This window comes from Pseudophryne corroboree, chromosome 5 (assembly GCF_028390025.1).
Source record: "Pseudophryne corroboree isolate aPseCor3 chromosome 5, aPseCor3.hap2, whole genome shotgun sequence".
Classification (NCBI taxonomy): domain Eukaryota; kingdom Metazoa; phylum Chordata; class Amphibia; order Anura; family Myobatrachidae; genus Pseudophryne; species Pseudophryne corroboree.
Genome location: NC_086448.1, coordinates 751048741 through 751072635, shown reverse-complemented (window position 1 = coordinate 751072635; position 23895 = coordinate 751048741). Strand labels below are relative to the sequence as shown.

General features: G+C 45.4%; 1 protein-coding gene across 4 annotated transcripts in view; it reads left to right on the top strand.

Moving 5' to 3' along the window:
* MATN2 (matrilin 2) overlaps window positions 1–23895 on the top strand; it is a 241413-nt gene that overhangs the window by 141380 nt on the left and 76138 nt on the right. For all 4 annotated transcript variants that reach the window (XM_063924151.1, XM_063924152.1, XM_063924150.1 and 1 more), the window contains one exon: window positions 21229–21351. In XM_063924151.1, the coding sequence (XP_063780221.1) occupies window positions 21229–21351 (123 nt within the window). The remainder of the gene's footprint in view (window positions 1–21228; window positions 21352–23895) is intronic.

Below are 23895 nucleotides of genomic sequence, written 5' to 3'. Positions count from 1 at the left end.
CTCTCTTTAACATCTGGGTACCACCCACAATCTAACGGACAAACCGAACGAGTTAATCAGTCGTTAAAACAGTATTTACGGTTATATTCGGCCAAACTTCAGAATGATTGGTCTGAATTTCTTCCTTTAGCTGAATTTGCTTATAATAACTCTTGTCATTCTTCCACCAAGGAGTCCCCATTCTTTTCGGTCTTTGGCTTTCATCCTAGAGCCAACTCTTTTTTCCCTCATTCTCCAGTCTCCCCGTTGACCTTAACCTCCCATCTCAGAACGATTTGGAGAAAGGTGCACCTTGCCCTGAAGAAAGCTGCCTTCCGAGAAAATAAATTTTCTGATAGGCTCCGACGTCCTTGCACTTTTAAGGTGGGAGGTGTGGTTTTCAACTCGCAACATCAAGCTCCGACAACCCTCAGCTAGATTGGGACCCAAATTTATTGGACCATTCCTTATCATTAAGAAAGTTAACCCAGTTGCTTTTCGGCTACGTTTGCCGAGATCACTCAAAATTGGCAATACTTTTCATTGTTCCCTTTTGAAACAGTATTTTTCTTCCAGGAGATTTCCTCGGAGGACTTCCCAGGGTAGATCTCCAGTGGATGTTCAGGGACAACAAGAGTTCTTGGTGGAGAAGGTTTTAGATTCTAAGCTTTCTCGTGGCCGGCTTTATTTTTTAATCCACTGGAAAGGTTATGGCCCTGAAGAAAGGTCTTGGGTGTTGGATAAGCATTTACATGCTCCTAAACTTAAGATATTCTTTCAGGAGTTTCCTCAGAATCCCGGCTCTAGGGGTTCTTTAACCCCTCCTCAAGGGGGGGTACTGTTAGGCGCGGCGGTGTTCGGCCGTGCCCTGACAGAGCAGCGGTCACGGCCACCGCGCCTCTCTCTCTCCCTGCTTCCGCACGGCGCCTAGCAACTCCGGGACGCCGTGCGCATGATAGCCGCCGGGTCCCTGGCAACGCTAGGACGCCGTGCGTGCAGGGCCGCCGGGTCCATGGCAACGGGGACGCCACAGGTGGACCGCGTTCCCCGTTGCCATAAGATTACTCACCTGTTCTCCCCTGGTCGTGCAGCAAGGCAGCTGCACGACATTTATCAATTAGGCTCTGTACTGCCATTGGTGGGTTCCCTGTTATATGCCTCCTCAGTGTCTCACACAAACGCCGGTGATAGCTTCCTGTATGCTGTTCCTGCCTTGTAGAAGTTTGTTCCTGGTCAGCTGCATCTGGTCGATCCTGCTCCCTGCCATCTTGTATTCTGAAGTTCTGAAGCCGGTCCTGGGAACCCTTCTGGTCCTTGTGAACCTGTTACTGTCATCTGGGGTTCTCGCCCGGTTTCGTGAGTAGCGGCTTCTGCCGCGTGTTGCGGCCTAGGCTGCTTAGTATTTGTGTTTCTTTGAGTTGGTGCTTTTGCGGAGGTTTCCGCTTTCACTGTCCTCCCCGGAACTCGGCGGTGCCGTGTGGGGGAGTGGACAGTGGTATCCTTTGTAGTTCTTTTCCTTTGGCGGCGTGCCGCACATAAGTTTAGTTTTCAGGTAGTTAGTAGCCCCTAGCTGTTATGATTCCCGTACTCCAGACCAGAGGAGATCTTATGGCAGAGGTCTGAGTACAGGAAAGATATACTGGTTTGTGGGAGCAGGAGAGCCTAGTAACCCCTGGCGCCCTAACTCCGTTGTCTCGCCCGTGTTATCAGAAATCCCCTGCGAGACTATGGTTGCTTGAGCCCATGGCAGCCGCGTTCGAAGGGCGGATTATGTCTGCCCAACCCCGATGCCCCCTCAGGTCTTAATGGGAGACAAAGGGAAATCCGAGACAGGGTGATAACAAGGGGCCCTCTGACTAAGCAACCAGGCCAGGGGTTACAAGCTAACTAACTTAACCAAAGAAGTATGTGCGGACTAGCCGCCAGGGAAAAGGACAACCAAAGATCCACTGATCCGTCACTCCTATCCAGCACCGCTGGACACCAGAGTGGACCAGGGAGAGCGGAATCCTCCGCAAAAGCTCCAGAACACAAAGATACAAAATAATAAACAGTAAGCGGTCAAGCCGCAACACACGGCTATGCCGCGACTCACGAACACCACAGGATGTTAAAGGTGCTCGGTCAGACTCCAGGAATAGATGACAAACTTCCGAGTACAGGATCACTGAGGACAGGAACAACCGGATTGAGCAGGACTGGAAACTCTCTGTAACTGACACAGGCAAACAGGAAGCTATCACCGGCGTCTGTGAGAAGTCCAAAGGGTGCTTATAACTGTGAGCTCCCCAATCAGGGGCCAGACTGGGTAATCACAAGTAATGCCGTGCAGCTTGCATGCTGCACGGCCAGCACACCATTAATACAAATTAGAAAAGACCCAGCAACGGGGAACGCGGCCCGAACGTGGCGTCCCCGTTGCTAGGGTCTGAGCGGCTCCGTGCGCCCGGCGTCCAGCGTTGCCAGGGAGCCGGCGGCTGTACGCGCACGGCGTCCCTGGTTGCTAGGCGCCGGGCCGCACCGACGAGCGGACCCCGGCGCCTAACACTAGCTTGGTTGTTTCAGTTAGAGGTCCCCTTGTTATTACCCTGTCTCAGTTCACGCTTTGTCTCTCTTTAAGACCTGGGGGCATCGGAGTTGGGCAGACCTAATCCGCCCTTCAAACGTGGCTGCCGTGGGCCCAAGAAACCATAGTCGTTCAGGCGTGAATTGACAACACGGGTAAGACAACGGAGGTAGGGTGCTAGGGGCTATTTCCATTCCATTTCCCTATCCCAGCATCACGTCCTGGTGCTCTGGACTCACTGCATAAGATCTCCCCTGTCCTGAGCATCAGGATCGTAACACCTTGTCACAATATATATATATATATATATATATATATACACACACACACATATATGAAGGGGGTAACCCTGAAACCTTGATTAAAGCACCACAGCTATTTGCACCTTATTTGGAAACTCTGAGTGCCGCTTTCTTCCTCCCTCTGATACTGTGTATGTATATATATATATATATATATATATATATATACACATACATACATACATACATACATACATACATACATACATATATTAAAAAATATATATATATTTTTTTTCTTGCGGCCCACTAAGACTTAAGATGCCCATCCACTAGTGCGATATGGCCCTTTTCTGCAGCAGGGTACACTGGGATTCCACAGGGAATACATTGGGGTGTAGAGTTGGATCTTGATCTGAGGCACCAACAGGCTAAAGCTTTGACTGTTCCCAGGATGCAGTGCACCGCCTCCTCTATAGCCCCGCCTCCAGGCACTGGAGCTCAGTTTGTAAGTTGGTGCCTGCAGAGCAGGTCACTAACAGGGGGGGCTGCGCTGCCCTGAAAAGAGCTTTTTAAGAAGACTTCAAGGGCCGCAGCACTTTCTATGTCATTCTGACATGCTGTGCTGCGACTCCATCACCTCCCCCAGCAGCGCTGCATACTCCCACGGCCTTGTTCCAGGGTACTTGCAGCGGAGGTGCACCGGACTTCAGGCACACACCACTGACGCTCTCCTGGATCGCGTGGCTGCACATCAGGGAGGAGGTAAGAGAGTGCCCAGGTGAGACCCGCCGGTAAATCGTGGTCCGGTCGCGGTCCCAGGAGACGGACCGCGCCGCTGGCGGGGAGACTGTATTGCACAGAGATCCCACTATATCCAAGGCAGGGAGCACAGGTCGGATTTACTAAAATCCGTTTAATATAGGCTTCATAGTACCAGGTGGTGAGGCCCAGCATAGGGGATAAGGCGCTAACCTGTAGCCCCTCCTCCAGCTCCGGGAGCCATCTACTGCTGGTGTTCCTGCCCTGGAGCTGCATTTCTCTCTCCCTGACTCCCTGACAGAGATTTTGGTGCCATCTTCACTGCTAGCTGGGCTGTATATATGTAATAACTTCTGCATTGTACCTGTGACTGAGTGTGCCTGTAGCTGTTGTGTGGATTTCATTCTCCTGTAACACACGTATTGCTATCACTATACTCTGTACCCTGGGAAGCTAGGTGCGTCAGGGTCTCATATATATATATATATATAAAAGATAGTACAAACCCGGCACTCCCTCTAATGTGACAGAATGCTCCGGTGCCCTCTTGGAGAAAAGCAACTCCCATAGACTTGACGGTAAAGGCGGCATTCTGGAGACGGTTCAATGCAGTGGAAAAATATCCTTGTTTATTTCTACATGTTTCGGCTTAGTAGCCGTCCTCAGGAAACAAGTATTGTGCAAACATTAAGTACATTTATACCCCTTGTGTCTCAGTGATTGGTTACACTTACCTGCCGCACTTCCATCGGTCGCCGGCTCCTTCACGCCGCGACATCCTCACCGCCCTCAATGATGACGCTCAGGTCACCAGAGCCGGTGGGATCGCGCCGCGCTGGCCTGTGACGTCACCGGGCTGCTACGGCTGGCATAGGCTCCTTGTATCACCATGGAGACCTACATAAACATAAACAAAACCCCAAATATGGTTAAAACAGTGATTAGATAAAAACAAATACATTTAAAAACAGGTCAAGCGGATCCAGAGTAGCATTGACCCCGATGGACATAAACTTATACAAGTATTAGAAGTTATGGGAACTACATTTCCAAAGTATATGTTACAAAATATGTATTACAATCTGTATATTACAAAAAAGCATTGAGACCCGCATATTCATTAAGGCCACGTGGGGATATGGTGTCTAGTTGGTGTATCCAACGACATTCTCTTCAGAGGAGTTTTTTGCTTCTATTACCTCCTCTTCGATCAGCAGGTATATGATCGATAATTTTAGCTCGAATAGATGCTACCCCATGGCCATTTAGTACACAATGCCTTGCAAATGGTTGTTCACTATTACCTGAACTGAGAGCTGACCGAATGGCCAATCTGTGATTGGCCATTCTCTCTTTGAACTGACAGTCCGTCTTGCCCACGTAGTATAAACCACATGGGCAAGACAGTACATATACAACAAAACGGGAAGTGCATGTTAGTGGGTACTTAATTTAAAAAAAAATTCCCGTGTGTGGGTGTGTTATGGTGTCACCTGTTAGTAATGATCTACACGTTACACATCCCACACATCGGTAACAGCCTGCCTTCCTGGTTAGAAAATGTGGCTTAGTAGGTGCTGAATTGAGATCAGTCACATCTAGTTTCACCAATAGGTCTTTGAGGTTCTTATTTCTAGTATAAGCTGGTAATAAATGAGACTTATAGAGTCCAGGTATATCCTTGTCAGTGTTAATGATCGGCCATATTTGTTTCATCTGTTGTTTATATGTGGCACTTTGATCATTATAGCGATTGACCCAAGGGATAATTTTCTTTTTCTGCGTTTTTTTATTACTGCTTTCTAGTGTTTGTGCTCTGGACAGTGCTAAGACTCTTTTTTTAGTAGCTTCTAGACTAGTTTGTTTATATCCTCTCATTTTAAATTTATCTATCATCTCATTTAATGCTGGCTCAATCTGTGTAGGATCACTGGTGATCCTTCGTACTCTCAGCATTTGTGAGAATGGCAAACCCTCACGTAGGGCCAAAGGGTGTGCACTACTGTGATGTAACATAGTGTTTCTATCAGTAGGCTTTACAAACAAGGATGTGACTATCTGATGGTTCACTATTTGGACTTCTACGTCTAGAACATTTACAATAGAATCACTCAAGGAAAAGGTCAGTTTAACTACGCTGTCTGAGTTGTTATGCAATTCAAGCTCATGTTGCAATTCCTCCACATTACCCTCCCCGAGAATAAGCAAGTCGTCTATGTTTCTGCGATATAATATTAGACCATTGCTAATTCGACTCTGATATATTAGCTGTTGCTCAATGTGATACATAAACACATTAGCGTACGATGGGGCCACATTGGACCCCATCGCACAGCCTGATCTCTGGAGGTAATATGCCCCATTGAAAATGAAATAATTTCTGGTCAGAACCAGTGTTAGCAGCTCCACAAAAAATTCCACAGGCGGACCTTCATAATTTATGTTATCAGTTATGATCGATCTGACTGCTGCTATGCCATCAACATGTGGTATACATGTGTATAAACTGGAAACATCAGCACTACACATGATCGTGTGTGCTGGTAATGTACCCACATTGTTGAGGCAGTGCAGCAGGTCAGTAGTATCTTTCAAGTAAGAGGGCATTTTTTGGATGCAGGGATTCAATAAGGCATCCAAATACACTGATATCGGTTGATTTAGTGAACCCCTGGCAGATATAATCGGTCTACCAGGGGGTTCACTAATATCTTTATGGATCTTGGGGACCGTGTAGAATAAAGGTGTAATCGGGTATTCCACTGTTAGTGCCTTACACAAATCCCCACTGATCCATTGATTTTGTACCGCTAGTGTGAGTAAATTGTCCAATTCTTACTTATATTCCATAGTTGGATCTTTGGACAATGACTCGTAAACATTAGTGTCCTGTATTTGACGTTGACACTCCTTCATATACTGTGTTAAGTCCTGTATAACAACTGCGCCCCCTTTATCAGCATTTCGTATAACTATGTCTTTACGTGCTCTAAGTTGGTTGATGGCTTGTTTCTCAGCAGGGGTTATGTTGCTAAAATGGGGTTTACGTGGAATGTTGTTACTGCCCATATCCTCCATCATACGTGAGAAGGTCTTTATGGAAGCATTCGTGGTGCCTGGATCAAATCGCGATCTACATTGAATCTTCTTTAATTGAGTAGGGATATCATCCTTCCTAGCATGGTTGTCTCCCTGGGTGATCTTACCAAAATGCTCTTTAAGGCGTAATGAACGTGTAAACCTATAGTTTTCCACTTGCCATTGAAAAGGATCATGTTGGGATGATGGAACAAACGAAAGTCCTTTACTTAAGATCTGTAATTCAATTGGGGTTAGTGGTGTTTTAGAGAGGTTGAAAACTGTGTCCGTCAGCGTCGTGTTTGGCGAGGCTTTGCCTTGCCTTGCCTTTGGCACTGGTGCCCCCTCCGCTTCCTTAGGCGGGTGGTTTTTTGCTTTCCACCCTCGTGCGTGCCCCTAAAGGGTGGGCAGTGCTGGTGGTTGCTGATTGTGAGTCCGATTCACTTACGGATGTGCTGGACTGCTCATAATCTTGTGCTGTTCTGTTTGGTTTACGGGTCCGGGCTATTTGTCGTTGACGCTCTGTTGGTCTTGATGTCGTTAGCCATTGGTAGACCTGATTTTGTGTGTAATCTTGTTGGACCACTCGACGTTTGTCCTTTTTAAATTTAATAAGGTCCCGTGTATATTGTTCTATTTGTTTATTGAGCTTGTCCAACCATGACGTATCTGAATCACTCGTTAGAATTCGTTTGTGGACTTTTTCAAACTCTGCTATTTTGGTGCGAGTGATGTTTAGTTCCCGAGTGGACTCTTCTATTACTAAAAGAAGTAGGTCCATAGAACATTTATTCAATATGCCCACCCATGTTTTGCAAAATGCTATGTTATAGCGACCTATGGTGGGCATGTTGCGCACCCTGAATCCCCTGGGTATCTGCTTGTCTTTATAGTAGTCGGACAACGTAATAGCATGATACAGAAAGTCCACCTCTCTTTTTTTCATTCTATACCATTCGGTATATAAATCCTCATTTGCTGGTGTAATAGTGTCATCATCCAAAGTCCGTGTCTGTAGGATGCTTTCTGCCTCAATATCCGAGAAGCTAAAGCTTTTACATGTATTAATAAGTGAGAAGCCCAATGTGGACTCCGGTTCACCATCCTCTAATGTAGCCATGATGTAATCTTATACACAGTCCACAGGGGTCAACGCTTCCCACGGTCCGCAAAGGACAATCCAAGGTGTTGTGAAATAAAGCAATGTTAGCTTTGAGGGTGCCCTGGTTGAATAAGCTCACACTGTTGCCGTGTGGCTATTATTGTAAAAGATAGTACAAATCCGGCACTCCCTCTAATGTGACAGCATGCTCCGGTGCCCTCCTGGAGAAAAGCAACTCCCATAGACTTGACGGTAAAGGCGGCACTCTGGAGACGGTTTATGTTTATGTAGGTCTCCATGGTGATACAAGGAGCCTATGCCAGCTGTAGCAGCCCGGTGACGTCACAGGCCAGCGCGGCGCGATCCCACCGGCTCTGGTGACCTAAGCGTCATCATTGAGGGCGGTGAGGATGACGCGGCGTGAAGGAGCCGGCGACCGATGGAAGCGCGGCAGGTAAGTGTAACCAATCACTGAGACACAAGGGGTATAAATGTACTTAATGTTTGCACAATACTTGTTTCCTGAGGACGGCTACTAAGCCGAAACATGTATATATATATATATAGTGCTACACAGTATATACTGTTTTGTATTTTTTTCTGTGTATTTCAGTCACCTCATACCGCTTAAATCCTCTGTTTGTGCCCTGTATTTACTGTCACATATCACAGGGGGTTATATGCAGGTATTGTGTTTGTCTGGCTATATTGTACTGTTAGATTCTAAGGCTACATTCCCTATAATGTCTGCCACACAGGGCGGAAAATCCGCGGACGCCTCTGCATCCTGCAGTGCTGTCACCACGGATTTACCGGTGGGGGAAGTGTTAGCTACTGGTTCAGGCGCTGGGTGCCATACGTCTCCCAGTCCACCCGCAGCACCTGTGGCCAATCAGGACCCACCTTGGGTGGCATTTTCAAGTATGCTGACTACGCTTGTAACACGTCTAACGCCTCCTGTGGGACCTCCTGTGCTATTACAGTCACATATTGTCCCTGTAGTTAATCCGCCCTGGGCGGACACTCTGTCTACCCAATTACAACAATTAAATCAATCCTTGGTTAGACAAAAGTCTACCCCACGCCCATCTCAGGCCAAGGGGTCATCTAAGCGGGCAATTTCTTCCTCACAATCCACTAATATTTCGGATAATTCTTCCGATGAGGATGGGGAATATACTGATCCGTCAGACACTGATACAGTTGCTTCTGATGAGGAATCTACAACCCAGGTTGATGTTCCTGACCTTTTGGAGGCTATTAAGCTGATTCTCCAAATTGATGATGAGAACTAGCCTACTGCTTCGTCTAAGAAACCTGATAAGTTCAACGTCAGAAGGTTGCTAAAGTAGTCTTACTACATTCTGACCTTTTAATTGACATACATCAGGAATCCTGGTCGTCTCCAGGACAGAAGTTTTCCCTGTTTTAAAAGATGCTAGCTCGTTATCCTATCCCTGCGGAGTTGAGTAACAAGTGGGAAACTCCACCGCCGGTGGACTCTCACATCACCCGTCTCGTGGTGTTATCTACTCTGCCTGTCACCACTGTCACCTCACTGAAGGAACCAATGGATAAGCGTGTGGAGGGTTGCCTGAAGTCTATTTACTCTCTTACCGGTGCTATACATAGATCCACTATGGAGTCTCCTTGTGCTGCAAAAAGGAATTGAAGCATGGGTTCAGGCAATTGAGGATGAGCTGCCTCAGGATTTTTCTGACACTGCCAGACAGTGGTGGTCATTCCGAGTTGTTTGCTCGTTGACGTTTTTAGCAGAATAGCGATCAGGCTAAAAATGGGCGAATCTGCGCTTGCGTATGGGCCGCAGGGCGCATGCGTTAAGTATTTTCACACAAAACTATGCAATTTTACACAGGTCCGAGCAACGCTTTTCAATCGCTCTGCTGATTGGTGAGTGATTGACATGAAGTGGGTGTTTCTGGGCGGAAACTGAGCGTTTTCCGGGAGTGTGCTAAAAATGCAGGCGTGCCAAATAAAAACACAGGAGTGGCTGGAGAAACGGGAGTGGCTGGCCGAACGCAGGGCGTGTTTGTGACGTCAAACCAGGAACTAAACGAACTGAGGTGATCGCAATCTAGGAGTAGGTCTGGAGCTACTCAGAAACTGCAGGGAAATATTTAATAGCAGAACTGCTAATCTTTCGTTCGCAATTCTGCTAAGCTAAGATACACTCCCAGAGGGCGGCGGCCTAGCGTGTGCAATGCTGCTAAAAGCAGCTAGAGAGCGATCAACTCGGAATGAGGGCCAATATCTGTCTTATAATACCACAGCCTCCCACTATATTCAGGAGGCGGCCTCTGATGCAGGCTTAATGGCGGCCAAGGCGTCTACTACGTCTATCCTGGCTCGCCGGATTCTGTGGTTGAGGTCCTAGAAGGTGGACCTGGACTCCAAAAAGACCTTGGAGGTGCTCCCTTTTAAGGGAGACATACTATTTGGGGAAGATCTAAACAACATTGTGACTGACTTGGCGACTGCCAATACTGCATTTCTCCCAAGTACTAATCCTTCTGCTCCGAAGGCTAAGAGTACCACTTTTCGACCTCCGGGGAAAGCAAAAGGTCAGCCGTACCCGAGACAGGCTCGTGTTTCCAAAACCACTAAGTCCAAATCTAAACAATCTTGGGCCGCCCGTCAGCCTGCTTCCAAACAAGATAAGCCTACTGCATGATGGGGCGGGCCTCCCCCTGGGGGACCCCAGGATAGGAGGCCGACTTCTGCAGTTCGCCCAGGCCTGGTTAAAGACCACTTTGGACACTTGGGTGCGGGAAGTTGTGTCTCACGGGTACGCAATCTCTTTCAAGAGACGTCCCCCTCGCCTGTTTTGCACGACGGTTATCCCTTCGGAGCTGTTAAAAGCGCAGCTCTACACTTGGTTGTACAATCCCTCCTGAACACAGGAGTGGTAGTGCAGGTACCTCTGTCTCAGAGAGGCAGGAGATACTATTCGACCCTGTTTCTAGTTCCGAAGCCAAATGGGTCCTTCCGGCCTATACTCAACCTCAAATCTTTGAACAAATTTGTGAGAGTATCCAAGTTCCGTATGGAAACTCTGCGCTCTACAGTGCTGGCCATAGAGCCCAAGGATTATATGGTATCACTAGACATACAGGATGCTTACCTGCTCATACCTATTGCCATGTCACATCAGCAATATCTGCTGTTTGCTATTGGCAACCTACATTATCAATACCATGCCTTGCCTTTTAGATTGACCACGGCCCCTTGGATTTTCACCAAGGTCATGGCCGTAATGACGGCCCTTCTCCGCCGTCAGGGAATCAGGATCCTACCGTATCTGGACGACTTGCTGATCCTAGCGAACTCCTAAGAGGTTCTCCTCAGTCATCTGGAACTGACGGTCCAATTCCTACAAGCCCATGGGTGGCTCATCAACTTTAAGAAGTCCTCGCTGGTCCCTGCTCGGAGCATGGCGCACCTGGGGACACTGCTGGACATTCACAGCCAAAGATTGTTTTTGTCTCCAGAGAAAGTCCTGAAACTTCAGGACAGGATCAGATACTTCCTCTCTCGGCCGAGAGTGTCGATACACACGGCGATGCAAGTACTAGGCCTCATGGTGTCGGCTTTTGACATGGTAGAGTATGCTCCATTTCATTCCCGCCCTCTGCAGAGGTTAATCCTTTCCAGATGGGACATCCTGCCTCATCGGATCAGGTCTCAAATGATCTCCTTGACTCCGGAGGTTCGTCTCTCACTGAGCTGGTGGCTACAGGACTAACAGTTAAGCAGGGGCTGTCCCTTCTGGATCTCCAACTGGGTCCTCCTAATGACGGATGACAGTCTGCGGGGTTGGGGTGCAGTGTTGGAGCAACACTCTCTCCAGGGTCAGTGGACCAGGGAGGAATCTCTCCTCATAAACATTCTGGAATTGCGGGCAGTGTTCAATGCGTTGACACTAGCCCTGACTCTAGTACAGAACAGGCCTGTTCAAGTACAATCAGACAACGCAACCACGGTGGCATACATAAATCATCAAGGTGGCACTCGAAGCCGCATGGCAATGATGGAAGTGTCAAAAATCCTCTGTTGGGCGGAATGCCATCTGCCAGTGATATCGGCAGTGTTCATTCCCAGAGTCCTCAACAGGGAAGCGGACTTCCTCAGTCGTCAGGATGTTCATGCCGGCAAGTGGAGTCTTTCTCCGGAAGTCTATCAACTCCTAGTGGACAAGTGGGGCCTACCAGATGTAGACCTGATGGCATCTCGACACAATCACAAGGTTCCGGTCTTTGGATCAAGGACAAGGGATCCTCAAGCAGCGTTCGTGGACGCACTGGCAATTCCATGGAACTTTCGGCTGCCATATGTGTTCCCTCCAGTGTCACTCCTGCCCAGGGTACTGCGGAAGTTCAAGAAAGAAAGAGGTATACTACTTCTAGTCTCCCCAGCGTGGCCCAGACGCCATTGGTTCTCAGACCTTCAGGGTCTCTTGATAGAGCGTCCTCTTCTACTTCCTCAATGCCCAGACCTCCTCGTTCGGGGCCCTTGTGTCTACCCGGACCTGGCCAGACTGGCTTTGACGGCGTGGCTCTTGAATCTTAACTCCTTATGGTCAAAGGATTCTCTGAGGCGGTTATTCAAACTATGCTGAAAGCCCGTAAACCGGCTTCTGCTCGGATTTATCATAGGGTCTGGAATTCCTATTTCACCTGGTGTGCTGGTAAGAATTATGATGCCTATACTTTCAAAACTTCCAGACTTTTGGCTTTTCTGCAACAGGGCCTGGACTTAGGCCTTCGTCTGACCTCCCTCAAGGTTCATATTTCTGCCTTGTCGGGGTGGTTTCAGAGGAAAATTGCGTCTATTCCTGACGTTCATACTTTTACTCAGGGTGTTTTACGGATTCAGCCTCCCTATGTCCCTCCTGTGGCTCCATGGGATCTGTCTGTTGTTTTGAATGCCCTACAAGAGTCTCCATTTGAACCTCTTGAGTCTGTGGACCTTAAATGCCTTACACTTAAGGTGGTTTTTTTGTTGGCTATTGCCTCTGCTAGGAGGGCGTCGGACTTAGTTTCTTTGTCCTGTCGTCCACCCTTTCTAATTTTTTACCGTGACCGGGCAGTTCTTAGAACTCGCCCCGGTTATCTCCCTAAGGTGGTGTCATCTTTCCATCTTAACCAAGAGATTGTGGTTCCGGCTTTCATCTCTTCTGGTTTGGATGTGGTACGGGCTCTCCATATTTATGTGGAGAGGAATGCCTCTATCAGGAGGTCAGATACCCTTTTTGTACTTTTTGGTTTTCACAAACGTGGCTGGCCTGCGAATAAGCAAACCTTGGCCAGATGGATTAGAATGGTGTTTGCACAAGCCTATGCGCAGGCTGGGCTCCCAGCTCCTGCTGCTATTAAAGCCCATTCTACACGGTCTGTTGGACCTTCTTGGGGCGGCTTGCCAAGGGGCGTCCGCCGAACAATTGTGCAAGGTGGGTACGTGGTCCTCAGTGAACATGTTCATTAGGTTCTATGCGTTTGATACTTCCGCCTCCCAGGATGCTTCCTTTGGACGCCGGGTTCTTGTACCCGCTACAATGCGTTCCCTCCCATGAGGAACTGCTTTAGGACATCCCCGACGTATTCGCTGTGGAATCCTAGTGTTCCCCGCTGCAGAAAAGGAGATTTATGGTAGACTTACCATAGTTAAATCTCTTTCTGCAAGGTACACTGGATTCCACAGGGCGCCCACCCTGACGCACTTAGCGTCTTTGGGTTTGTATGGCATTAGCCGCTGGTCCCTTCTCCTGTCGTGAGAATGTGGTTCTATGTGACTAACATCTGCCGTCTCTTTTACCTGCTACTGCTTTGGACTGGTTAACAAAACTGAGAAAACTGAGCTCCAGTGCCAGGAGGTGGGGCTATAGAGGGGGCGGTGCAATGCATCCTGGGAACAGTCAAAGCTTTAGCCTGATGGTGCCTCGGATCAAGATCCAGCTCTACACCCCAATGTATTCCCTGTGGAATCCAGTGTACCTCGCAGAAAGAGATTTAACTATGGTAAGTCTACCATAAATCTTCTTTTTCACACGATTTCGACCCATCGGGCCTATAAATCGTGTGAAGTGTCCCACCGTATGTGTTTTACCTCAGATTCCGATCTGATGCGCGGTCCCGTGCACATCGGAATGGATCCAGAGATTGTCACTGCTGCACCAAGGATTTGTCGGATCCCGCAGCCATGACTGGGATCGAAAATGATACATCGTAAGCAAAAGGACCACATATGATGTACCGTATGCGGTCCAGCCGCTCAGGAGCTGCCGGGTGAGTTGGTGGGCTATCGCATGCGATACCTCACACTAGTGGATGGGCACCATTAGACCTTGATTATTCCACCCAGTTTGGATTTTGAGTTTGACATGCCTGATCTAGATAATGTAGATCTTCTAAACCACACCCGGTTGGACTGTCCTGATTTCTGTAACAGAAAAAAAGTTTGGGTGGGATGTGGTGTGGGCATTTATATACCAATTTCTCTCTTATAATATGTTGTGATGTATGGTGTCAGACTATTTAGGAGGAATTCAGTTAGCCAAGTGGTTGGCCTCGCTGGGAAGAGCTCCGGGTTTCATGTCCAGAGCCATTCAATAAAACTGTCTTTTCCCCCGTGTAGTAATGCCACGCCAACTCATTTATTTCACGTAAAAAATTCGTAATCAATGGGTTTTCCTGCACGTTAAACCCCAGAAGGTGCTTTTTATCGTGGACACTGTGTCATAACGTGTGGGTTAAATCGCGCTAGTTAAATTGGCTGGTGCGGTTTATTGGATTGCCTTTATTACTTCAGCCAACAAAATGGCTGCCTTCTTTCTGTGTCTGTGTTTTTACCTTACTTGTAATCAACTTGAGAAGTGGCATGTGAGCACAGTTCTGATCAGCAGAAATAAGGGAAGCTCTCAGAAATCACCTTAAAGGGATTCTTTTTAAAAATTGGCATAAATAATCTGAGGTAGTGGGCAGCAGGCCTGTGAATCCCGACACTAGAGTTTGCGCATGGCCTATCATGATGAGCCTCATGTGAGATGATGACCTCTTTTCTGAGTTTCTGTATGAAAAAATTCAAGTTAAAGATATAACTAAGATGCCTTAATCATTAGGACCTTAAAGATCTATTGCATCTTAACGCATGAGGGTTAAAAACCCACAACTAATTGGAGTCCCCCATTTATTGCTTCAGCCAACAAAATGGCTGCCTCCTTTTTGTGTCTAGACCGCAGATATACTTGTAACTTTTAATTTGTACCAACGATATAGAGCAACCAGAAAAACAATTTAGCCATCTTTCTTTTCCACCTTTAATAAATGCAGTTTTGTATTAAGTTTCCAGTTAGAAACATCTGCTCAACCATTTCTGGTTGATTGTTCGGAAAAATGTCTGCTGGCTTGAGTAACAAAGCTTAGATGTTTCAGTATATTCACTGTGCATGTACAATAACGTCTTAGCTAAGAGATTGTTCTGAGTTTTTGACATTAACTAACCCCAAACTGAGTATGGGAGGTCTGTCAGTGATTCAGTGCAGACCACATGCGCAGTACCATAACAAATGGGCCATTCCCTTAAAAGATATTCATAACAGTGCCACCAAAACCACAAGAATCCCTTTTGTGATACAGAAATCACGGCTGTTATTTCAGCAGATGGGAATCGAGCATTAGGGATTTGTGGTTGATTTACATAATGATTTACAGCTAACTCCCGCTATGGAAACACTCCAAAAACTGAATTGAATATACGAACTTCAACTACCATAACCATTAAACTTAGTAATGCATACAGATATAAATCACCTTAATAAGCATTTAAGTCAGTGGTCGGAAACTAGTGCTCACTGATTTGTGTACACTGCACACATGTAAGTTTCAGTGAATATAATGTTAGCTTAGGGATTGTTTATTTAGATTTGCAGCCACATTAAAGGTAGTGAGTGCAGCGGATTTGGATATTAAGGCATAGGCTTAGTGAAATGACTAAGATAGTAAATGCATATCTTGGATAAATTTACTATCCAATGCTTATCCAAACTTCTGCATCTTTGGACACTGAATTTAAAGGGGGAGTAATGTTTGTCAGGATCCATAGTAGGTAACCCTGATTTTTGCACTTTGACTATAGCCAAGGCAGTAATTTGATTCACCTTGAGTGTATCACACTAGTGTCAGGACTGCGATCGCACAGATTCCCACATTGAGGGCAAAGCCAGATAAATGCCCAGATTTATCAAGCCTTGGAGAGTGATAAATTGCATGGTGATAAAATACCAGCCAATCAGCTCCTAACTGCCATGTTACAGTCTGTTTGGAAAATGACAGTTAAAAGCTGATTGGTTGGTACTTTATCACCGTGCTTTTTATCACTCTCCATGGCTTGATAAATCTGGGCCATAATTCTAACGGTGATTTTTTTTTTAATGTGCCTGTTATACCATACTCTTTTTCCGCCACCACCCATGGTACTAATTACACAAAGGGCCACAGGTTCCCTAATACTCTATCACAGTTGCACAGGATCAGTGACACAAACTACCAAACAGTTTAGTCTCTCCCTGCTTTTAGCAATCAATAACAGTTATAGCTTAACCTTAGTGATCTGGGGGGTAGATGTACTAAGCCTTGGACAGTGATAAAGTAGAGAGAGATAAAGTAGGTTCCAGTCAGCTTCTAACTGCCGTGTTACAAGCTGTGCTTGAAAAATGTCAGTCAGGAACTGATTGGTTAGTAGCTTCTCTCTCTATTTTATCACTCTCCAAGGCTTTAGTACATCTTCCCCCTAATAGCTGGCTCAAAGACTGGAATTCTGGAGCGTATTTGAAAAACACTCATAAATAACACTTTATTTACAACAGAAGTACAATGCTTAGTTACAAATTTTTTTATAAAGAAACAAAAGTGTTACAATACAAAATACAAAAGTGTATTGCAATTTCAAATAAAAATGAAGAAACTTACAGAATAACACCCTATACCGTATAATGAAAGTGGAAACAGCCTAGCGCTTATAAAACAATAGTTAGCCGCAGGCTCCAAACACACAGAGTACACCCGATGCTCTGAAATAACTATAGCAAAAAATACAAATGGTTTGGAACTTGCGCTATACAGAGCTTAAATTTAAAGTCTGAAGTGTGGCATTAATCCCACTAGGAAAGAGGAGTGTGTGCAATCTTCATCAGGAAATGATTACACCTGTGTTCTTTACTCATTGGAAAGGAACTGACATTATGTTCCCTTCACGAGTGCATGTAAAGGTATCTTTTTCACTCCGTCCTCTCTTCTATACTTGGGAATACAGCCGGAGAATATCTTAAAAACATAAAACTTACATCAGGTTTCTGTCACGCGTGCACGTAACAGTATCTTTAGGGTCCTCCGGTCACAGTAACATGGATATCCTCCAGATTTTCCAAAAATAATTTTATTTAACAGTTCCACATAAACTCACAAACAGGGCAGGGGCTGGCAGTAATGTCAGTGAACCTCGGAGCGTGCTAGATGGAAAACGGACTCACACCTGCGTCCCGGCTGCAGACACGGATCCGTAGTGTGGATGGTGAACAAGTCCAAACCGCCGCCTTGGTATTTCTCTGACACAAAAGGTGACCCTTCACCGACGGCTTCAACGTGTTTCTGGGAATCCTTTCCCCTTTGTCAAGGACTTCTTCACGGGTTCAACACGGCTCCAACACGTTTCTGGGAATCCTTTCCCCTTTGAGAGACTAAGCAAAATTAAGGTTAATAAATCACCTGGTCCTGATGGACTTCACCCGAGGGTTCTTATGGAGATTAGTTCACATCTAGCACGACCCCTATACTTGATTTTCAATAGTTCAATTAGATCAGGCATGGTACCGAAGGATTGGCGTATAGCTGAGGTAGTGCCATTATTTAAAAAGGGATCCAAAAATATTCTGGGAAACTACAGACCAGTTAGTTTAACATCTATAGTGGGGAAAATATTGGAAGGAATTCTAAGGGACAGCATACAGGAGTATCTACAGTCCGCTAGGATTATTAGCAAGAACCAGCATGGGTTTGTGAGGGACAGGCCATGTCAGACTAACTTAATTAGCTTCTACGAGGAAGTGAGCAATAATCTTGATAAAGGAAAAGCCGTGGATGTGGTCTTCCTAGATTTTGCAAAAGACTTTGATACAGTTCCTCACAGGAGACTGATGATCAAATTAAAGGAGCTTGGCCTAGGAAAAACTATTTGCACATGGATAAGTAGCTGGTTGGATAGCAGGGTACAGCGAGTAGTGGTCAACGGGAAGTCCTCAACCTGGTCCCCAGTAGTCAGCGGAATACCACAAGGGTCCGTACTCGAACCACTACTGTTCAACATATTTATCAATGACCTAGAAATAGGCCTGGAAAGTACAGTGTCTATCTTTGCAGATGATACTAAACTATGTAAGGTAATTAATTCAGAATTGGATGTGGAGTCCTATAAGGCATTGGTACGTCCGCACCTGGAATATTGTGTTCAGTTTTGGGCACCATTGTATAAGAAAGACATCAGTGAACTCGAAAGTGTTCAAAGGAGAGCTACTAAATTGATTAAAGGCCTAGAAGGACTGGACTATAAGGAAAGACTTACTAGGCTGAATATGTATACACTAGAAAAGAGGTGCCTAAGAGGAGATATTATTAATATCTTCAATATCTTCAAATATGTAAAGGGACATCACAAAGAGTTATCAGAGGAATTATTTATTAAAAGAACACTGTTTAGGACACGTGGGCACTCGCTGCGACTGGAGGAGAGAAAGTTCCGAATGCAACGGAGGAAAGGGTTCTTCACTATTAGGGCAATTAGGATGTGGAATTCCCTGCCAGGGAAGGTGGTAATGGCGGACTCTGTAATTGGATTTAAAAAAGGAATGGATACATTTCTGAATGAAAATGCTATCCAAGGTTATAATACTTAAAATATCAACGTGGTTAATCCGGGGGTAACATGAGTTATAATAGCTAACTAGTCATAAAACATTATTCAGCAAGTATGTAGAATCATCACAACTTAAAACAGGTTGAACACGATGGGCAATTTGCCTCTTTTCAACCTCAAATCCTATGTTACTATGTAAACTATACTATGAGCTTGATGGTTTTTTGATGGGTGATTGATAAGATACCTCAATTACTATAAAACAATAAGTACTAACCATAATTCTTTTTTTCAGAATTTGACCCATACAGTACAACATCATCATCATAGCGCTCCGTAATTTTATATTTAAATATCATTATACCAATGCTTTAGAAGAGCGCAGCACACTTTTTTAAATAAAGTCCTAGTGATTCCCATATTTTACCTAACCTGCGTATAGGCTTCAGATATATTTCTAGGATTTTGGAAGCTCCGAGCTGTTATAGAAATTAAAATGTTATGTAAAAAAAACAGATAACATATGGTGAAGCTTTGATCTCTACATAATGTGCAGTCACAGCTGGTGGTAAGACTGCTGAATGCTTGCCACTGTTGTTTTTGGTGGAAGCCTCCCATCTCCTAGTAATTAATATGCAGCCTTAGACCAGGGGTGGGCAACAGTTTTATCATGGCAAAATAGCAAAACTATGGCAAGGCATGGTGGGATGTGTAGTTCTACAGCAACTGGAGGGCTGCATATTGCCCACCCCTGCCTTAGAAAGTTGCTGTATGTGTTTACCAATCTCTTCTACCTGGGGCACTTGGTCTTCACAGGTTATTACCGTATCCTGCTGATAGGATATCATAATGAATGTGCATACTAACCATACCCCTTCTGGTTTCCTGAAGGCAATTTAAATGAGGAACCTAATGAAGAACCTACAAAAGGGCACTCAGATTACCTGTCTTCAATAGACTTGATTAACCAACCACAACAGGTAGTTGTGATCCTGTGAGGTTGTGTCTGTTCCTGTGAAAAAGGAATAGGGTTGTTCAGGATTGGAAATTTCTTAAGACCCTTTTTGGTGATACTTATTGAAGCAGAGGTGGATTATAGGTTTCTACTATCCTTGAAGAGATTAGGGAATATTACACCATCTGACTTCAACCTAATTGTTATTTTCTGTTACGATGAAGTCTATTTAGATACCATATCAATTGAAACGAACATGTGATTGGATGTAACATTGAGAATTTTAACCAGTTTTAACCAGTGGTAATCCATTCTGTTATAAGAACTGATCGTAAACCCCTGATGAAGTCCTAACGGACGAAACGCGTTGGGTTTCGCGATATTGGGTTAATAAAGCCTTTGCCACAAGCATCTGGTTGGAGATACATCTCTTTCAAGTTCTGACTGTGATCACCTGACTGTAAATTCCTCACATCAACTGAAAAATGTTTATGTATAAGATTGTTATATTGTTTTATTGAATTTTTAGAAATTTGTACCAATGACGAATGTTTAGGTTACAAATATCGTTCATTTTTGTATGAATAAAAACTTTTAAATATTGTCATACTAAAGGCGTATTGGCTCCCACGAGAACCTTTTCTATTCTATATATATATATATATATATATATATATGGGATGTAGCTGCCATCCCGGCGGCTGGGAACCCGGCAGTCAGCATACCGACGCTGGGATCCCGACAACCAAAATGCCGGTAGGGGGCTCAGGGCTATTCCTACTCCTGGGTGTCCACGACACCAAGAGAGTGGGAATACAACCTGTGGCAAACGCAGCGAGCCACTGAGCCCGCAAGGGGCTTCGTTGCACTCGCCTCCCTGCCGACATTCTAACGGCTGGGATCCCGGCAGTCGGTATGCTGACTGCATAGATAATTTACTATCTATAGTTCCCTAACATGCTCATATCTCTACAATATTAAATACAAAACACAGTCTAAGCATAATAATATTAATATTATTGCCCCATTAAATCCAACTGCAGAAGATGAGTCGGCTTTAAAAATCACCACATAGTAAATGTACCCCTTTTCTGTTTAGACTTTACAGTATAGTACATGTATGACTTTCTATTAGGGGTCTCATGTGTTTTGATTTTCCACAGGAACTCAGCAACGTGGAATGGTGAGACTGCTGTTGTACTGTAACTTGACGATGACCTATTAGTGATTCCTATAACTGGCTCAGTTTTTTGTCACCAGGACTGTTTCTCCCATGATACAAGCGCCACCTCCCCTTCTCGCCACTCAGCCCGCTGTGCCTGTATTAGATATATTGGGGGAAATGTAATAGGGTGTGAGAATAAGAAAGTGAGAGATTTTGGTGAAATTCTCCTGTTTTTTTAAGGTGGCAATTATTTACATAGCAAAATCAGCCTGGTTTTTCCATGTAAATGATTGCCACTTTAAAAAAAAAAACATGAGAATTTGACCAAAATCTCCCACTTTCTGATTCTCACACCGTATTACATTTCCCCCATTGTCTCTATAACATGTTTTGGTAATTTATTCCGCTTTTACATCTCTCATGATCAGTACTGTGCCTGTTTTCACTGTGTTACAGCTCCTCACCTCTGTGCTACTACCACACATGGCTGTGATCACTTCTGCATCAACACGCCGGGCTCTTACATATGTAGATGCAAACAAGGATACCTTCTAAACCCCGATGAGAGGAGCTGCAGCAGTAAGTCAGATTATTTCTATCTTCTTATGAAGTGATGAATAGGCTACAGATCAATATTGCAAAGCAGAGACGGTTTCAGTGCAGTTGGGTCCCATTTCAGGGCATCACTTTTGAAACTGGGATCCCGATCTCCAAATTCCACTCTGCCATATGCCTGATTGTAACTGCAGCACCCTCACAATCTAATTATAGTTGCAGTGCTGTCACTCATTGCTTACAGTAGCATACCCTCCAACACTGCCCAGCTGAAAACCGGTACAAAATTAAAAAAAAGGGCGTGATCACGTGTAAAGGGGGCGTGGCTAAGCGGCGCTCCCATAGGCTTCCATTTTAATGGGAGACACTGAAAACCGGTACAAGGACCCATCACAAAAACGGTACTGTACCAGGCAAAAAGGTACAGTTGGAGGGTATGCAGTAGCATTGTAGCACACATTGGCTATGGTACCCTTGTCCCCACACACAGTAACGGCCCACATCTTGCTGTATCAGCAGAAATGTCCACATGATTGATTGCACCTACGTTAACTCCCACACCTGGATTTCATGATTTCACCAGTGATGGGGAAGTGGAGCTTCAGATGTAGCCACGCTCATCAGTGGCATCACAACCGGGGTGCGGGGGGGTGCGGCCCGCACCCAGGTGTCACCCACCGAGGGGTGTCACCAAAGTGTTGGCTCCTGCTCAGTGACAGGAGCCGGGTATTGCACTGTAACATTAGGTGCAGTGCCCGGCTTCTGTCACTGTGAAGAAGCCGACACTGCAGTCCCCGGGGTCAGCCAGCACCTCCCGCACCCCCTTAGTCACGGAAACGGGGGTCGGGGAGCCTAGCCACGCCAATGTGCAGCCCAACCACGCCCCCATCTCGCAAAGCCACGCCCCTTCTGACGGCACCCACGAAGCCACGCCCCTTTTTGAACAGTAGCCACACCGGGTGTCAAACATGTAAGTGACGCCTCTGACGCTCATCATGGCTACGTTTAGGCACAAATGTGCCTCATTTGCCTCAAAGTGAATGGATCGGCAAAAGACGCAGCTTGGAGCGGGCTCGCCTAGCTACGCCAGGAGTGCACGTCCCGGCAAGATGTAGCCACGATGAGCGATGATCTGTATCATTGAGCAACAGGTTTGGACTTACTCCAGAATGGCTGATTCTTCATTAAGGGGTCTATGTACTAAGCCTTTGACAGTGATAAAGTGGAGAGATCATTATATTCATGTTTCATGTGAATATACTGATCAGAATCTTCAGAACAGCTTCTGACTCGTCTTATGTGTGAAAACAAAAAATGGTGTTCAAAAGCGCCCATCTGACAGTATCACTATAAAGTACTGTGCAAAAGTTTTAGGCAGGTGTGGAAAAAATACCACAAAGTAGAAATGTCCTCAACGTTGCCCGTTTCTTTGTGCTTCAATGCTGAGAAATACAGGCAGGTACTTATCCATGGTGCATTACCATCAGGGAAGCATCTGATTGGCTCCTAATTTATTCTGCAGCAGGACAACAATGCCAAATATACAGCCAATGTCATTAAGAATTATCTTCAGCGTAAAGAAGAACAAGGAGTCCTTAAAATGATGATATGGCCATCCAGAGCCCTGATATCAACATCATCAAGTCTGTCTGGGATTACATGAAGAGACAGAAGGATTTGAGCAAGCCTTCATCCACAGGAGATCTGTGGTTAGTTCTCCAAAATATATGGAACAGGCTCCCTACCGAGTGTCATCAAAAACTGTGTGCAAGTGTACCTAGGTGATTTGATGCTGTTTTGAAGGCAAAGGGTTCTCACACCAAATATTGATTTGATTTTGATTTCTCTTCTGTTCATTCACTTTCCATTTGTTAACTGATAAAACTAAACTATTAACACTTCTATTTTTGAAAGCATTCTAACTTTGCAGCGTTTTTTCCACACCTGCCTAAAACTTTTGCACAGTACTGTATATACGTTATCTGTATCAGTTGCAGATGTAGATGGAGAGTGATAAAGTGGAAAGCTTTAAAGGCATATAACTTCAAAAATAGTGTATATATCAGCTTTTAACGTTATCTTCACACCCAAGGCATCAATAAATATACTAAGTTTTATTACAATGTAAAATGGTCAGTTTGAAACCCTGTGTTGATTTGGTGTGGAATAACCCTACTAAGCTTTTCGACACTGCTAATTCTCCCTATACACTCCTTGGGTCTAGCACCGCTTTGCGCTTTGCCCAAGGCCAGTCTTTTCAAGCCCAGAACTTTTCATCTCCAGCCTAGCTGTCAATGGGGGGAACCTCTATGTCTGTCTGTGTTTGCCCAGTTTTGTTCTATTACTGTTGTTCTAACTGTAAAACGCAATGGAATATGCTGCGCTAGATAAGAAACTGTTTAAAGCAGTATGATCTTGCACAAAAGTGTTCGCTACCCCGTAGGGTAGCGAGCTCTTTTGTGTGAATCAGGCATTCAGCCGGCCTGGCGAAGGGTGCAAGAGGGCCTACCGTTGCTGGCTTTTAAACACCGCGGCAACAGCAGCTCACACCCTTCGTCGCCAGTTGAA